General features: G+C 37.4%; 1 protein-coding gene across 1 annotated transcript in view; it reads left to right on the top strand.

Annotated features, from left to right (window-relative positions):
* The first annotated feature begins 284 nt into the window (after positions 1 to 284).
* LOC120072048 (zinc finger CCCH domain-containing protein 16) overlaps positions 285 to 14,004 on the top strand; it is a 50,195-nt gene continuing 36,475 nt past the window's right edge. The window contains exons 1-4 of the mRNA XM_039024470.1: positions 285 to 512; positions 1,658 to 1,856; positions 12,850 to 12,947; positions 13,054 to 13,149. Of these exons, the coding sequence (XP_038880398.1) occupies positions 469 to 512; positions 1,658 to 1,856; positions 12,850 to 12,947; positions 13,054 to 13,149 (437 nt within the window). The 5' untranslated portion in view covers positions 285 to 468. The remainder of the gene's footprint in view (positions 513 to 1,657; positions 1,857 to 12,849; positions 12,948 to 13,053; positions 13,150 to 14,004) is intronic.

Genomic DNA, 14,004 nt, shown 5'->3' with positions numbered 1-14,004 from the left:
TAACATTTTTACTTTAAATTTTAAAAATATATTCACATATTAGATTTTATTGAAAGAAATTATTATCATTATTTAACAAATTTTCATAAAAATTAATTTTGAGAGGTTAAATTTAAAATTTATTTAGAATAGGACTATATTTAAACAATTAAAAATATATATTTAAATTCTTCTGTACATGGACCAAAATATATTTTAACCAAAAAAAGAAAAAAAAGAAAAAACACTATGACAAAAATAGAAAAAAGTAATGTCGTTTTTTTGCCCTCAAAATGATTAATCTTGTGTTTTGTTTTGAATCCAAGCCTTTTCTCTTCGAGAACAAACTTAGAAAATCTCGTAGCGCCGCTACATGGCGCCATATGTGGAAGCTATAAAAGAAAGTACGGAGAATAGTTTAGGAAAATACACAATCTAGGAGAGACTGAGCGCGAAGCAAAATCTTGAATCGAGGGACAAGCAGCAATCATGCATTACAAGAAAGCACCCTGCAGAGATTTTCAGCGTGGCAGGTACGGTGAATTTCCTTCATATTTTCGTCTATTTATTGCTTTTTGATCGCTATATTGGACAATATAATCCTGTTTTCCCCTTCCCCGATTGTTTATAATTGCTAATTAGTGCCAAGACTTCCAATGCACCGTATCTTTAAAATGAAAACTAAGTTTTTTGATAATTTGAACCGAGCTAAGTATGAACTAAGTGTGGGTTTGTTATTCTCTTTCTGAGATTTAGTGGATTGTACCAGTGTTGAAATTTAATCCATTCAGGGAATTAAGATACTTTTAAAGCTTTCCAAGTTTGTTAGTTTGATTATAAAATGTGGGAGTAAATGGATTTTGAGTTAAAGGTTGGATGAAGCTACATTTTTATTTTGCATGTTTGATATGTTTTTGCAGCATGTGCAAATCTAATGCACTATGCATATAAATCTGATAATCTTTCTTGGATAATACATCCATGCTTGTTGATATAGCTTAAGCTTTTTCAATGATTTGAGCTTTGTTGGTTGTTTTACAACAGTATCTCATGTTTTCTCATTTAAGAATTGTTGGGACGAGTTCTTCAAGAATAAGAGATTCTTGAAATTAGTAGTTTCAGGTATCTTGTCTGTTGTTTTGTTGGAAGTTTTAGTTTTAGGAACACTTTGCGTCATTGTTGTCTAATAGCTGATGCCTTAGGTCAGTAGTCTTATTATTTCCATCTCAGGTGGAAAGATTCCTTTTCCTCGGACCTTTTTCTTGTAAGTTGTATTCTTTTGTTAATATATTAACTGCATTTTTCATAAACAACCATTTTCTTATGGGCTTTACACGTGAAATCCTTTTGTTGGATCGTGATGGAATCTTGTTGCTTGGTTCTTCAATAGATGAAGATACATCTTCTTGTATACTATCAAACTTGGACAATTATATTATGAGACCTTAATGGGCCAACTAAACGAAGAGATTTAGATTGTCCATTAGATTAGAACATCATTCTAAATGGCTCGCCATTAGGCTTACATTTTTCTTTTGGGCTCATTCTCTTTCTCATGTTTCACACCCCCAACTACATGATATTGTGTTTTATGATTGATCCAAGTTCAGTTACTGGTGGCACTTATTTTATATCTATGTGCTGCTTTATACTTACTGCCTAATTTTTCATATTCCAGTTGTCAATATGGTGAAAGGTGCAAATTTCTCCACGGCACTCAGCAACCACAGAAATCGAGTAGCTTTGGCTTTGGGGTGCAAACTAGCTCACAACAACAACAACAACAACAGAAACCTAATCCCTTTGGATTTGGCGTTCCTAGCACCGGTCAATCTAAAGCAGCTGCTGATTTTGGATCCAAACAAAACCAATATAAGGTCACTTCTCATTTTGGAGACCTTGGATGATTGAAGTTATAACTAGCAACATTATTCTTTTAACAATACACGTACAAGAATGTCTATATAAGGAGTTGGAGTTCATTCACATAAAACAACATTGGATTACATGAAAGAATGCCACTACCAGTATACATCATACACAACAGGACTCATTTAAAGACTTAATTAGCAAAAGTAGCACGAACAAAGATATGGGACATGGATATGACATAACACAGATATGCCAATATAGGAATGGATATGACATAACATAGATATGACAATACGTCACTTTATAATAAAGTAGGAGTAGGACACGAAAATGTTGGGGATGCATCTTTCTATAAGAACATATGTATGTTTATTGATAAATCTACTACTTTTGTTATATTACCAATTAACTCAAAAAGCTTAACCTTATCAAAATAAAATATTTTTCCTTGGAAAGGAAGCAAAGCTTTTCATTAATAAAATGAGAAGAGACTAATGCTCAAAGTACAAGGAATACAAATTAAAATACCAAAAATACCAAAACAAATACATAAAAAAGAGAAATCATGACGGGTTGACATAGTGGTAAATAAAGGACATGATTTTGATAAAGGGTTAGGAGATCATGGGTTCAATCCATGGTGGCCACCTACCTAGGATTTAATATCCTACAAGTTTCCTTGACATCCAAATATTGTAGGGTTAGACGGATTGTCCCGTGAGATTAGTTGAGGTGTATGTAAGCTGGCTTGAACAATCACAGATATAAAAGAAAAAAATTACACAGAAAAGAGAAGGACTAAGTAGGAGAAAAAGACCAATCCAGATCAAACATGAAGAGGCTTGAACCCGAGCTGAAAAAAAGCATGCAATCCAAGGAAAAGACTTAAAGAGGAAATGACCAATGATGTTGAGGCAATCAGATGGTTTCTCAAGGGCATTCTTTCCAAATAATTGTGATCTCCTTAAGGGGGCGTTTGAAAGCTTTTTAAGGAATTTTTTGAGAGGGGCATTTTGAGCAGTTCTATTTCTGAAACCTTTGTTTGCTTTGTCCTGAAGAAGGATAAGATCCACAAGTTCAAGGAATTATAGGCCTATTAGTCTCATTACTAGTGTCTATAAAATTTTAGCTAAGGTTTTGGCTAACTGGTTGGAAAAAGTCCTTCCATCGACAATTTCTGAGATGCAAGGTGCTTTTATTGTGGGTAGGTAAATTATGGATAGTCTTTGAAAGCCAATGAAGCCATTGAGGAGTACCTTGCTCTAAAGAAGGAGGGGGTGGTTTTCAAAACTGACTTTGAGAAGGCCTACAATCACGTGGATTGGATTTTTTTTGGATGAAATTTTGGATAAGAAATGGTTTGGTTATAAATGGAGAATGTGAACGTGGGGTTGTATGAGGAATGTTAGATTCTTTCCTAATTAATGGTAGACCGAGGGGCAATGTTTGGTCCTCAAGGGCTTAGGTAAGGGGATCCTTTGTCCCCTTTTTTTTTTTGGTTGGTGGTGATGTTCTGAGCAAGATTATTAGTAGGTGTGTTGGGGATAAGATTCTGGAGCCATTTGAGGTGGGTGAGTAGAAGGTGACCTTATCCCACCTTCAGTTTACCGACGATATATATATCTATATATCTATGTATCTATATATGTATGTATGTATGTATGTATGTATGTATTTGTTTTGCTCTAGAGATGAGGCATCGTTCTCTATTCTTATTCATATTTCGGGGCTTTTTAAAGTTATACCTAGGCTTAAAATTAATAGAAGAAGTGCCAGCTTCTGGGTATCAATTGTGATATGGACAAGCTTAAGAGTTTGGTAGAGAGGAATGGTTGTTCAATCGGTGAATCCCCTTCTTCTCATCTTGTTCTTCCTTTGGACGAAAAAAATTCCAAATCCCCTTCTGTTTGGGATTCGGTGATTGAGAAAGTGAGAAAAATTTTTCCAAAGCAGGGAGACACACTTTGATTCAATCGGTTTTAAGTGGTATCCCCACCCACAAAAAGTACCGTGACAGGTAAAAAGGTCAACATCTTCTCTCTCCTCTCTTCTCTCCCTTCTTCCCTCCTTCGATCACCTTCTTTTCTCCGACAACAATTTCGGCCAGAATTGTTTTCCGTGCTCCTCTATTCCTATATCAATTTGTAAAATGGAAATTCAAAGCTGCACAGTGAATGGTTCTTTCTTTTGCGTATGGTTCGAAGAAGAAAAATTCTTTGTGGAAGACATGGAGCTTAAAAAGGTCTTCCTCTAGCAAAGGCTCATCTAAAATGGTTCGTGGATCAAATTTCGGCTCTACTTCAGGGGCAAGTCAATAACTTCTTTATTCAAAAAGCTAAAGATGACGTGTGTGGGTAAAAATCTCAAGTTCAGAGGTTTCTCAGTTTGGGTGTTAAGATGTGTTGTTTGGCCTGCTTTCGGTGGTCGTACATATCATTCATGTGCTGGTGGGTCTGCAGTGTCAGGGTTGGAGGTCGTTCTCAGGTATGCTGAAAAGCTTTCTAACCAGGATAGAAGGCGAAAAGGTTACGTTGCCATCAAGGGTGGGGTTGGTTGAGTTACCGGTATTGCTTCCAAAAAACACGGTAGGGAATGTGATAGAACAACTGAACAAGGACAAGATTGTTTTTCCTAGAATAACCACCAAATTTCTGAAGAGCAGCGAGCCCCTGTTTCTGTACTAGCAAAACAAAGCACTCCATTTCTGACAAAACAAAGCATTTCCTCATTTTGGGTTCATAAAAATAATATTCTATTCAAGGAAAATTTCAGTAATCTAGGTTATATTAAGGCTGTTTGTGTTTAATGAAAGGACATTGTAAAATTGCTGGAGGACTACTTTCAGACTAAGGTTTTCATTAATCCTCTGCTGTAGACAATGCAATTATTAGAATCTCTTCAGGAAATTTGGAAGAGTTGGTTGAGAACCTAGGTAAGTGGCGGAAGTTCGGGCCTCCATAGCAGACCCGAAGTAGTAAAAGGTTTTGGTGGTTGGATCTCCATAAAAAATCTGCCTCTCAATTGTTGGAACAATAACGTTTTTAATGCAATAGGAGCTTATTTTGGAGGGCTTGAAAGCATTTCATTAGGTACGTTGAGCTTGATCAACTGCTTGGAAGCAAAGGTTAAAGTTAAACAAAATTTATGCGGTTATATGCTAGCAACAATTGAATTGAGAGATGAAAACCGTGGTAATTTCTTCCTTAATTTCAATGATATTGAAGCTATTGAAGAACCTAAATTTGTCCTTGGAGATCTATTCATTAAAGATTTTTTAGATCTGATAGATTTAGCAAGATTAAATCAAGTTTTAAAGGATGAAGAGGTTGGTTTAAACGTCTTGGAACCAGAATGGGCCTTCCTAACTTCAGTTCAATCGAAGCCAGGATTCTCAAGCAATCCTTTTGCAGCTCTCAGGTTGAAGGAAGATCACCGGAAGATGGCCAGAGAACCTCCTTCTTCTCATCAGAGCTCTCTTCCCACTGCAAAAGTTCTGGCGATGGGATCCAAGTGTGGTGTGAACTCATCAAAGGAAGTCGAAGCACCTCATTTATAGAGGAAAGAGAAGTTTACGGCTGAGCCATTTTTGATGTCTAATGAGAATCCAAGTTTAAATGACGTGGCAAATAAAAGATTAGACCCATTGCAGGGCAAATCGGTTGCATAGCCGAAAAGGGAGTCCAATTGACACTGGACCCCACTCCAGTCGTTCCAAGCTCTTCCAATAGCAAAACTTCATCCCCTATTACATCAGAACCGTTGGCACCTTTTTCTATTGCCGTTTCAGTACCTAGCAAGGCGTCCTCCGGAAAGAGTTCGAGCAGCTCCTCATTTTCTCAAGCTAATTCTTCTTCAGCTATCTCCTCCTCGATCAAGGCAGTATCTAGAGCGATCCGAACAAAGGCTAAATGTCATTCAAAAGTAAGGCATTCCTAGTACCCCTTCAAATCATTTCCTAAGCACTTCGTCAGAAGAAAGTGTAAGCGATTATTAGAGCAAAATCCGGATCTGTTGGAAGCAAGCTGTGTTCAAATTCAAGTCCCCACTCAAGTTAACAGGTCAGATTTCCAATCCTCTCATCTTTCACAATTTAAACACTCTGCTTTTCCTTGCCTAACTCGAAAGTAAAATTTTTGAGAGGTACTCCAAGCCACACTCCAGTTTTTTCTTCAAAAAGAAAGGGTGAAGCATTCCTTGAATCTCCTTTCAGCATAAGCAGTGAAGAAATTGGTCGTATTGATGAAAATGAAGGTCCAAAGGAGTTGGGACAAGAGGCACCATTAGAGACAGACCTCAATGCCCTGTTTCAGACGGAGGAAGAAAAGTTAACTGATAAAAAAGCTTATGTCAGCCCCTCATTAGTTCAATCCTTTGAAATTCCAACTCATTTGAAGTCCGTACTCACTGATTGTAGACTTATCTTGGATTGAATATCGACAGTGGAGGCAGAGTTCTATAAATTGTCCGAATAATAATGAAAATTGTGTCATGGAATACGAGAGGATTAAAAGATGCAAACAAGAGATTGGCTCTCAAAAGATTCTTGAAAAAGCATAATCCTATTCTAATGCTAATTCAAGAGCCAAAGAAAGAAAACTTCGATGTAAATTTCATTAAATCCCTATGGAGCTCCAAGGATATAAGCTGGGAATTTGTGGAATCTTTTGGCACATTAGGTGGTATATTGACAATGTGGGATATGAGTAAGATAACGGTAGTTGAAGCGTTGAAAGATAGGTATTCGCTATTAGTTAAGTGTATTACTTTGTGTAAAAGAACTTGTTGGATCACAAACGTGTATGGTCCTAATGATTATAAGGAGAGGAAATTTGTTTGGCCCAAGCTTTGTTCCCTTTCAGATTATTGCATTGAAGCTTGGTGCATCGGTGGAGACTTCAATATCACAAAATGGGCTCATGAACGGTTCCCAGTTGGCAGAAACACTACAGGTATGAGGAAGTTTAATGATTTTATTGATCAAGCTAAATTCTTGGAGGTCCCTCTTTGCAATGGCAGATTCACTTGTTCTCGAGAAGGAAATTCTGTTGCAAGATCTTTAATTGACCGGTTTTCCATCACTAAAGCTTGGGATGAGGAGTTTGCAAGCTCGAGAGTTAATAGGAAAGCCCAAATTTTCTGATCACTTTCCTTTATTACTTGAAGTCGACTCTTTCAGTTGGGTTCCCTCCCCTTTTAGATTCTGCAATAGTTGGTTGCTTAACAAGGAATGTGGTAAAATCATTGAAAGAGCGTGGATGAGTTGTGATTCTGGTGGATGGGTTGGTTTTGATCTTAGTGTCAAATTGAGAAAGGTGAAAACAACCGTTAAGGCATGACATACTGACTTTCAAGAGAAACAAAGAAGAAAAGAAGAGGGGCTGTTAAAAGAAATTGAAAAATGGGATGCTCTTACTGAATCGATTCTTCTCTCAGGCACAGAAAATGACCTTAGATCCTCCTTGAAGGCCGAATCAATATCACTTTATAAGGTGGAGGAAATTAACTTAATTCAGAAAAGTAAGTTGAATTGGTTAAAATTAACTTAATTCAGGAAATTAAAATGCAAAGCTCCTGGTCTTGATGAATAAACAGCTGAGTTTCTTTTGAAATTTTGGGACTTAGTAAAGTCGAGCTTCCATTCCATATTCGAGGAATTCTACAAAAGTGGAAGAATTAATGCATGTTTTCAGGAAAACTTCATCTGCCTAATACAAAAAAAGGAATTTGCTGTTGCTGTTAAGGACTTCAGGCCAATCGGTTTAACTACTTTGACTCATAAGGTCATTGCTAAGGTGCTGGTTGAGAGGCTAAAAAAAGTGATGTCTACTATCATTGCTCCGTCCCAAAGCGCATTTGTTGAAGGAAGACAAATATTGGACCCAATTCTTATAGCTAATGAAGTGGTGGAGGATTATCAGGCCAAAAAGAAGGGGTGGATCTTTAAGTTAGATCTAGAGATGGCCTTCGACTGTGTTGATTGGGATTTCTTAGAAAAAGTATTGAGAAATAACAAGTTTGGTCAGAAATGGATTGAATGGATAATGGGTTGTGTCAAGAACCCTAGACATTCAGTCTTTGTCAATGGAAGACCAAGGGGGACAGTGGTTGCTACAAGGGGAATTAGACAGGGTGACCCCCTTTCACCTTTTCTTTTCCTCCTTGTTAGTGAAGTGTTGAGCGCTTTAGTGAACAACCTCATTCAATCCGGTATAATTGAAGGCTTCATGGTGGGAAAAGAAAAGATTCACATTTCCATTCTCCAGTTCGCGGATGATACTTTATTATTTTGCAAGTATGACAACATTATGCTTGCCAAGCTAAAGCAAGCAGTTGAGTTTTTTGAATGGTGTTCTGCTCAAAAAGTAAATTGGGACAAATTGGCCTTATATGGTATTAATGTGGATTGAACAAGTTGTTAACCATTGCCGCAAATCTGAATCGTAAGGTTGAACATCTCCCCTTAATTTATCTTGGCTTACCATTGGGTGGGTATCCAAAGCAATCCCCTTTTTGGCAACCGGTGGTAGATAAGGTTCATGCAAAACTAGATAAATGGAAAAGATTTAATCTTTCAAGAGGAAGAGCTACCTTATGCAATTCTGTCCTATCTAATCTCCCCTACCTTATGCAATTCTGTCCTATCTAATCTCCCCACCCATTACATGTCAATCTTTCTTATGCTTGAAAGTGTCATTTCAACCTTGGAAAGGATACTAAGAAACTTCTTTTGGGAGGGCCATAATGGTAGCAAGATAAATCATTTGGTGAAATGGGAATCAGTTCAAAGATCTTTGGTAGATGGAGGTTTCGACTTGGGTGGCTTCAAGGCAAAAAATTTAGCCCTTCTAGCTAAATGGGGGTGGAGATACATCGAAGAAGAAGATTCGTTTTGGTGCAAAGTGGTTAGAAGCATTCATGGTAAAGACTCTTTCAATTGGCACACGACCGGTAAAGATGGTAAGAGTTTAAGAAGCCCTTGGGTAAATATTTCTAAAACTTGGTTGAAAGTGGAGGCTTTGGCTAAATTTAAGTTAGGAAATGGCTTTCGGATTGCATTTTGGTTAGATCCGTGGGAAGGGAGGTTCCTTTTCATATTATGTTTCCAAGACTCTTCAGAATTGTCATCTTTCCAAAAGGTTCCGTAGCCGATCATTGGGACGGTTCCTTGGCCTCTTGGTCAATTAATTTTTGTCCTTTGTTAAAGGAAGAAGAAGTGCTTGACTTTCAGGAATTGCTTGGCAAAATTGCAGCAAGGAGAGTTACAGATGCCTTTGATAAACGGTCATGGTCTTTAGTAGACAATGGGATTTTTTCGGTTAAGTCTCTCAAAACTCATCTCTCTCCATCTTCCCCTGGGGACAAATTTATGTATATGGCTCTTGGGAAGACAAACAGCCCACGAAGGGTGAACAATCTCATTTGGATTATGCTGTTTGCTCACTTGAATGTAGCATCAATAATGCAGCACAAATTGCCTTCCAGATACCTTTTCCCCATCCATTTGTCCATTGTGTCATCAGCATGGTGAAGATCCTCATCATCTTTTCTTTATGTGCTCTTATTCAGTTAGGTGCTGGGAGAATTTGTTTTCTATCTTCAGTTTATCTTGGGTGTTCAGCAAAGATTTTCGAGGAAATGTGCAGCAATTTTTAGTTGAGGCGTGCTTCAATAAATCCTTTCCTTTACTTTGGTTTAATGTGGTAAAAGTAATACTGGCAGAATTATGGTTCGAAAGAAATCAGAGGGTGTTCAATGGCAAATCACTTGGTTGTTTGGATTGTTTCGAAACCGCCGTCGCAATGCTTCATCTTGGTGCATCCTCTCCAAACATTTTGAAAGTTACAGCATCCTAGAGTTCAACCTGAATCGGAGAGCTTTTATCTTTCCATCTTAATTGTGGACTTTATGCCCTTTGTTTCAGCTGCTGTTTTTTGTTTCTTGGTTCTTTTCACTCTTTGTTCTTTCTTGTTTCTAATTCTTGTATGGTTTGGTCTAGTTGCTGTTTCTGTTGTAATGGCTGAGTTCCAGCCACAATCTAGTCCATTTTGTGTTTGTTTTTTTGGATATAAAGAGGACGCTATGGGGTGTCGACCTAGTTGAGATGTCTAGGTACACCTGTTGATCCTTAGCCTCATTGCTCATTGTATAATACTCTTGTACCTTGAGCTTTTGTCTCACTATTCTATCAATAAAGAGACTCGTTTCCTTTTAAAAAAAATGGTATCCCCACCTACTTCTCTTTGTTAGAGCTCCTATTAGGTTTGCAAGGACATTGGAAAACTTATGGGTAACTTTCTTTTGGAAGGGGTGGGCGAAGGAAAGGGTTGCATTTGGTTAGGTGGGAAGTTGTTGGGAGGTTGGTGAAAGGGGGGTTAGAGAAATCTGAGTACTTCTAACCATATTCTGTTAGCCAAATGGCTCGAGCCTTTAGGGGTGGAAACAGTTCGGTTTGGTGGTCAAACCGAACTGAACAGATTTATTGGTTCAAACCGAACCGAATCGAACTGCAGTTCGGTTCGGTTTCAAATTCGGTTTTGGCATTTTTAAAAAATCCATGTTATATTCTTTTTTAATTAAAAGCGGTTCGGTTTCGGTTCAGTTTTAAATTCGGTTTTGTTCTTTAAATTAAAAGCGGTTCGGTTTTAAATTTGGTTTTACTCTTTTTTTAAATATATAAATTAAAAACGGTTCGGTTCGATTTCAAATTCAGTTTTCGAAAGTGAAACCGAACCGAATCGAATTTTTTGGTTTCACTGAGTTTTCGGTTCGGTTTTTATGGTTTGAATGACCACCCCTACGAGCCTTATACCCTTTGACATAAGGTTATTGCTAGTAAGTATAGGCCTCACCTTTTGAGTGGCTATCGGGCAGGAGTAAAGGCACTTACCAGAATATGTGGAAGGATATTTCTAATGAGCTTCTCCATTTTTCTCCTTTTGTTTGTTGTTTGGTTGGAGAAGGTAAGGACCCGTTTTTTTGGAAAGATCGGTGGGTGGGGGATGGTCCTCTTTGCTATTTGTTTCCTTGCCTGTTTCATTTATCCTCCTTTAAAAATCATCTTGTTTCTGATCTCTTGATTTGGTTGGGAAGCTTGTTTTCCCTTCCTCTTGGGTCCAGTCGCTCTCTGATGAATAGATAGGCGAACGATGTTGTCTCTCTGTTATCTATATTAGGGGAGGTTAATTTTAGACGTGGGAGAAGAGATTTGCGTGTTTGGGATCCCGACCCTTTAGAAGATTTCTCTTGTAGATCCTTTTTTCGTCGTTTGTTGGATCCCTCTCTTTCTAGTGAGTTTGTTTTTTCAGCCCTTTGGAAGATTAATATTCCAATGAAAATGTGATTCTTTATTTGGCAAGTTTTATGTGGTCACGTGAACACTTTGGATTGACTCTTAAGAAGGATGCCGTCGTTAGTGGGCCCGTTTTGTTGCATTATCGATTGAAAGGTGGAGGAAAACCTTGATCACCTTCTTTGGAGATGTGATTTTGGGATTTTGCATATTTTGTTTGGAACATTTTCTTCTAGATGTTTGGTGTGCCTATTGCCTGTTGTAGGGGTGCTAGAGATATGATCGGGGAGTTTCTCCTCCATCCTTCCTTTTGTAAAAAAAAGTCACTTTTTATGGCTGCTTGGGGTGTGTGCTATCATGTGGAATCTTTAGGGGAAAGGAACAATAGACTGTTTAAAGGGTTGGAAAGGGAGCCTAGTGAAATTTGGTCTCTTATTAGGTTTCATGTTTTCCTGTAGGTTTCGACTTCAAAGTGATTTTATTTTTTAAATATTTTAAATAAATATTTTGTAGACACTATTTCACTTGATTGGTCCCCTTCTTTCTAGTGGGATCCCTCTTTTGTGGGCTTGGTTTCTTGTACGCCATTGTATTCTTTCATTTTCTTCTAAATGAAAGTAGTTCTTTTTTGAAAAAGAGAAGACAAAGAAAAAGATGAAGAAAGTGCTTGTAGTAGTGAGCAAAATAGATCAACCTCTTTTAGGTTGGGTTAAATTTATGGTTGATCATGAATATTTGGATGGGTTGCGTAATGATCATCAGAATGGGTTGGGTTATTATTTATTGTTATTATTTTTAAAATTTTTGTAACAAGAAAAGAACTTTTTATTGGTCGTGGAAAGATAAAAAAGTATGTTCAAAGGACTAAGGAGGCAATCTGCAAAGGGAGACAAATATATGAAAGCAGCAAAAATACAGCTAACAAGTAGATAAGAATGCAAGGAAGACAATGAACACCACTGAGGTCACTATTCCATGCGTGTATTTAGGTTGATGTGTCAGCATGTCTCCCATGCGTTCAAGTTCAAACGTGTCCCATGTGAAAAGTAGACAAAGAAAGAAGGAAGCGTAAATACAAGAGGAACCATTAGAAACAAGAGTACAAAAAAGACCAATTAGAACAAATATCAGAAAGTGAATAGCCACAAAAACATGAGATAGAGACCCTACGAGAACTTTGTGAGTTCTTTGAAGATTATTTGCTTTTTACAAACCAACGTTCTAATTATGAGGTTTATTATAATTATTACTTTTCGTTTCTTATTTGCTTGGCCTTGTTCTTTTTGATTTCTTTATAGTTAGTGTTATTTTGGCTTCTTTTGTTTTGTAGTCTTTTTGTGCGTCTTATGTTCTTTCATGTTTTCCAGTTGAATTTGGGAAGAAAATATCTATGTATTTCTTCCATGCAACATTTCCAATATTTTTTTTTCTCACAAAAAAAGAAACTTACGTTGCAACCATTACCAATTAATTTTTTAACCACACCATGACCCAACAAGATCTACTAACTAAATCTCCTACGGAGCTACCTTTGGAAATTGCTCGTTTTCTTATGGTTATGGCTCTGGAAGATTACTATTTTCTCTAGCTTTCTACGAGGGATTAGAAAGGCTTTAATATATATCTATATTTTTTTGTTTTATGTTCTTAATTTTTTCATGACTGAGATCATATTCATAATTTTAACTCACTACTTTTCTTTCCAATAGCCGTTTGAAAACAAGTGGATTCGTTCTTCCACACCTACGGCTATGGGGAATGCTCAGTCTCGAAAACCGGACAATCATCTCCCGTCAGCTAATCACAAGTGTGTGTTCAATCCTTTGGTCATCAGATTATGTTTTTCTCTGTTTGCTGCTGTTAGTCATAAATGTCAATCACTTAAATGGAAATGCAAATTTGTGTATATGAAGATGCACAGATGGGGAGTCTTGCAAGCGCCAAATTGCCGAAGATTTTCAAAATGAGAGGCCATTATGGAAACTGACTTGTTATGGCCACAATAAAAAGTATGTTCACGTTGTGGACTCGTCATTAATTTTGTTCTATATCGTGCTATCCTGAACAATCTTTTTTAGCACCAATGAATCTTGCTATCAATGTTTATTTACTTTTGATGGAAAACAGAAACTTGGAGTTCCTGTTTGGTGACATTTACTCGACGACTTAAAGAGATGCTTTTGTGGGATTGTTCAAATATAGCTGTTCTCATGGAAACTAAGAAAGAGACGTATAAGCATTCTTTTATTAGGAGCCTGTGGGGTGAAAGGAATGTTCAATGGGCGGGTTTGGAGTTCAAGTGAGGCATCTGGAGGTATTTTGATCTTTTGGAATGGGAGTTTGCTTGAAGTTTCATATGTTGTAAAAGGGGTGTTTTCTTTGTTAGTGACCTTTGATTTCCCTCATATGGGTGTTGGTTGGATTTCAGGAATTTATGGATCGTTAGTCCCAAGTGAAGGAAGGCGTTCTAGGAGGAGTTTGGTGGCCTGTTTGGTCTTTGCTAGGGATATTGGTGCTGGCTGGAGATTTCAATGTGCTGAGATATCCATTGGAGAAATTGAAGGAGGGATAGTTACCAAGTCCATAAAGCCTTTTAACAGATTTATAAAAGACTATAACCTTATGGAGACTCCCTTCGAAATTGAGAAGTTTGCTTGGTTTAGCAATAGAGAAAGAGTGGTATTTTGTAGGTTTGATAGATTCCCGTTGTCTAAGGAGTGGTTAGAGTCTTCCCTAAAACTAGACAGGTTATGGGAACTAGGTTTACTTCATATAGTTGGTCTGTTAGTCTCAACTTTGGTAGGATTTCTTGGAGTCCATATCAGTTTAGATGTGAGGATGGGTGGCTGGAGCGGTGTTGAAAA

The sequence above is a fragment of the Benincasa hispida genome, chromosome 2 (assembly GCF_009727055.1).
Source record: "Benincasa hispida cultivar B227 chromosome 2, ASM972705v1, whole genome shotgun sequence".
Lineage (NCBI taxonomy): Eukaryota > Viridiplantae > Streptophyta > Magnoliopsida > Cucurbitales > Cucurbitaceae > Benincasa > Benincasa hispida.
Note: the sequence above shows the minus strand (reverse complement) of the source record. Positions and strands in the feature narration are given on the sequence as shown.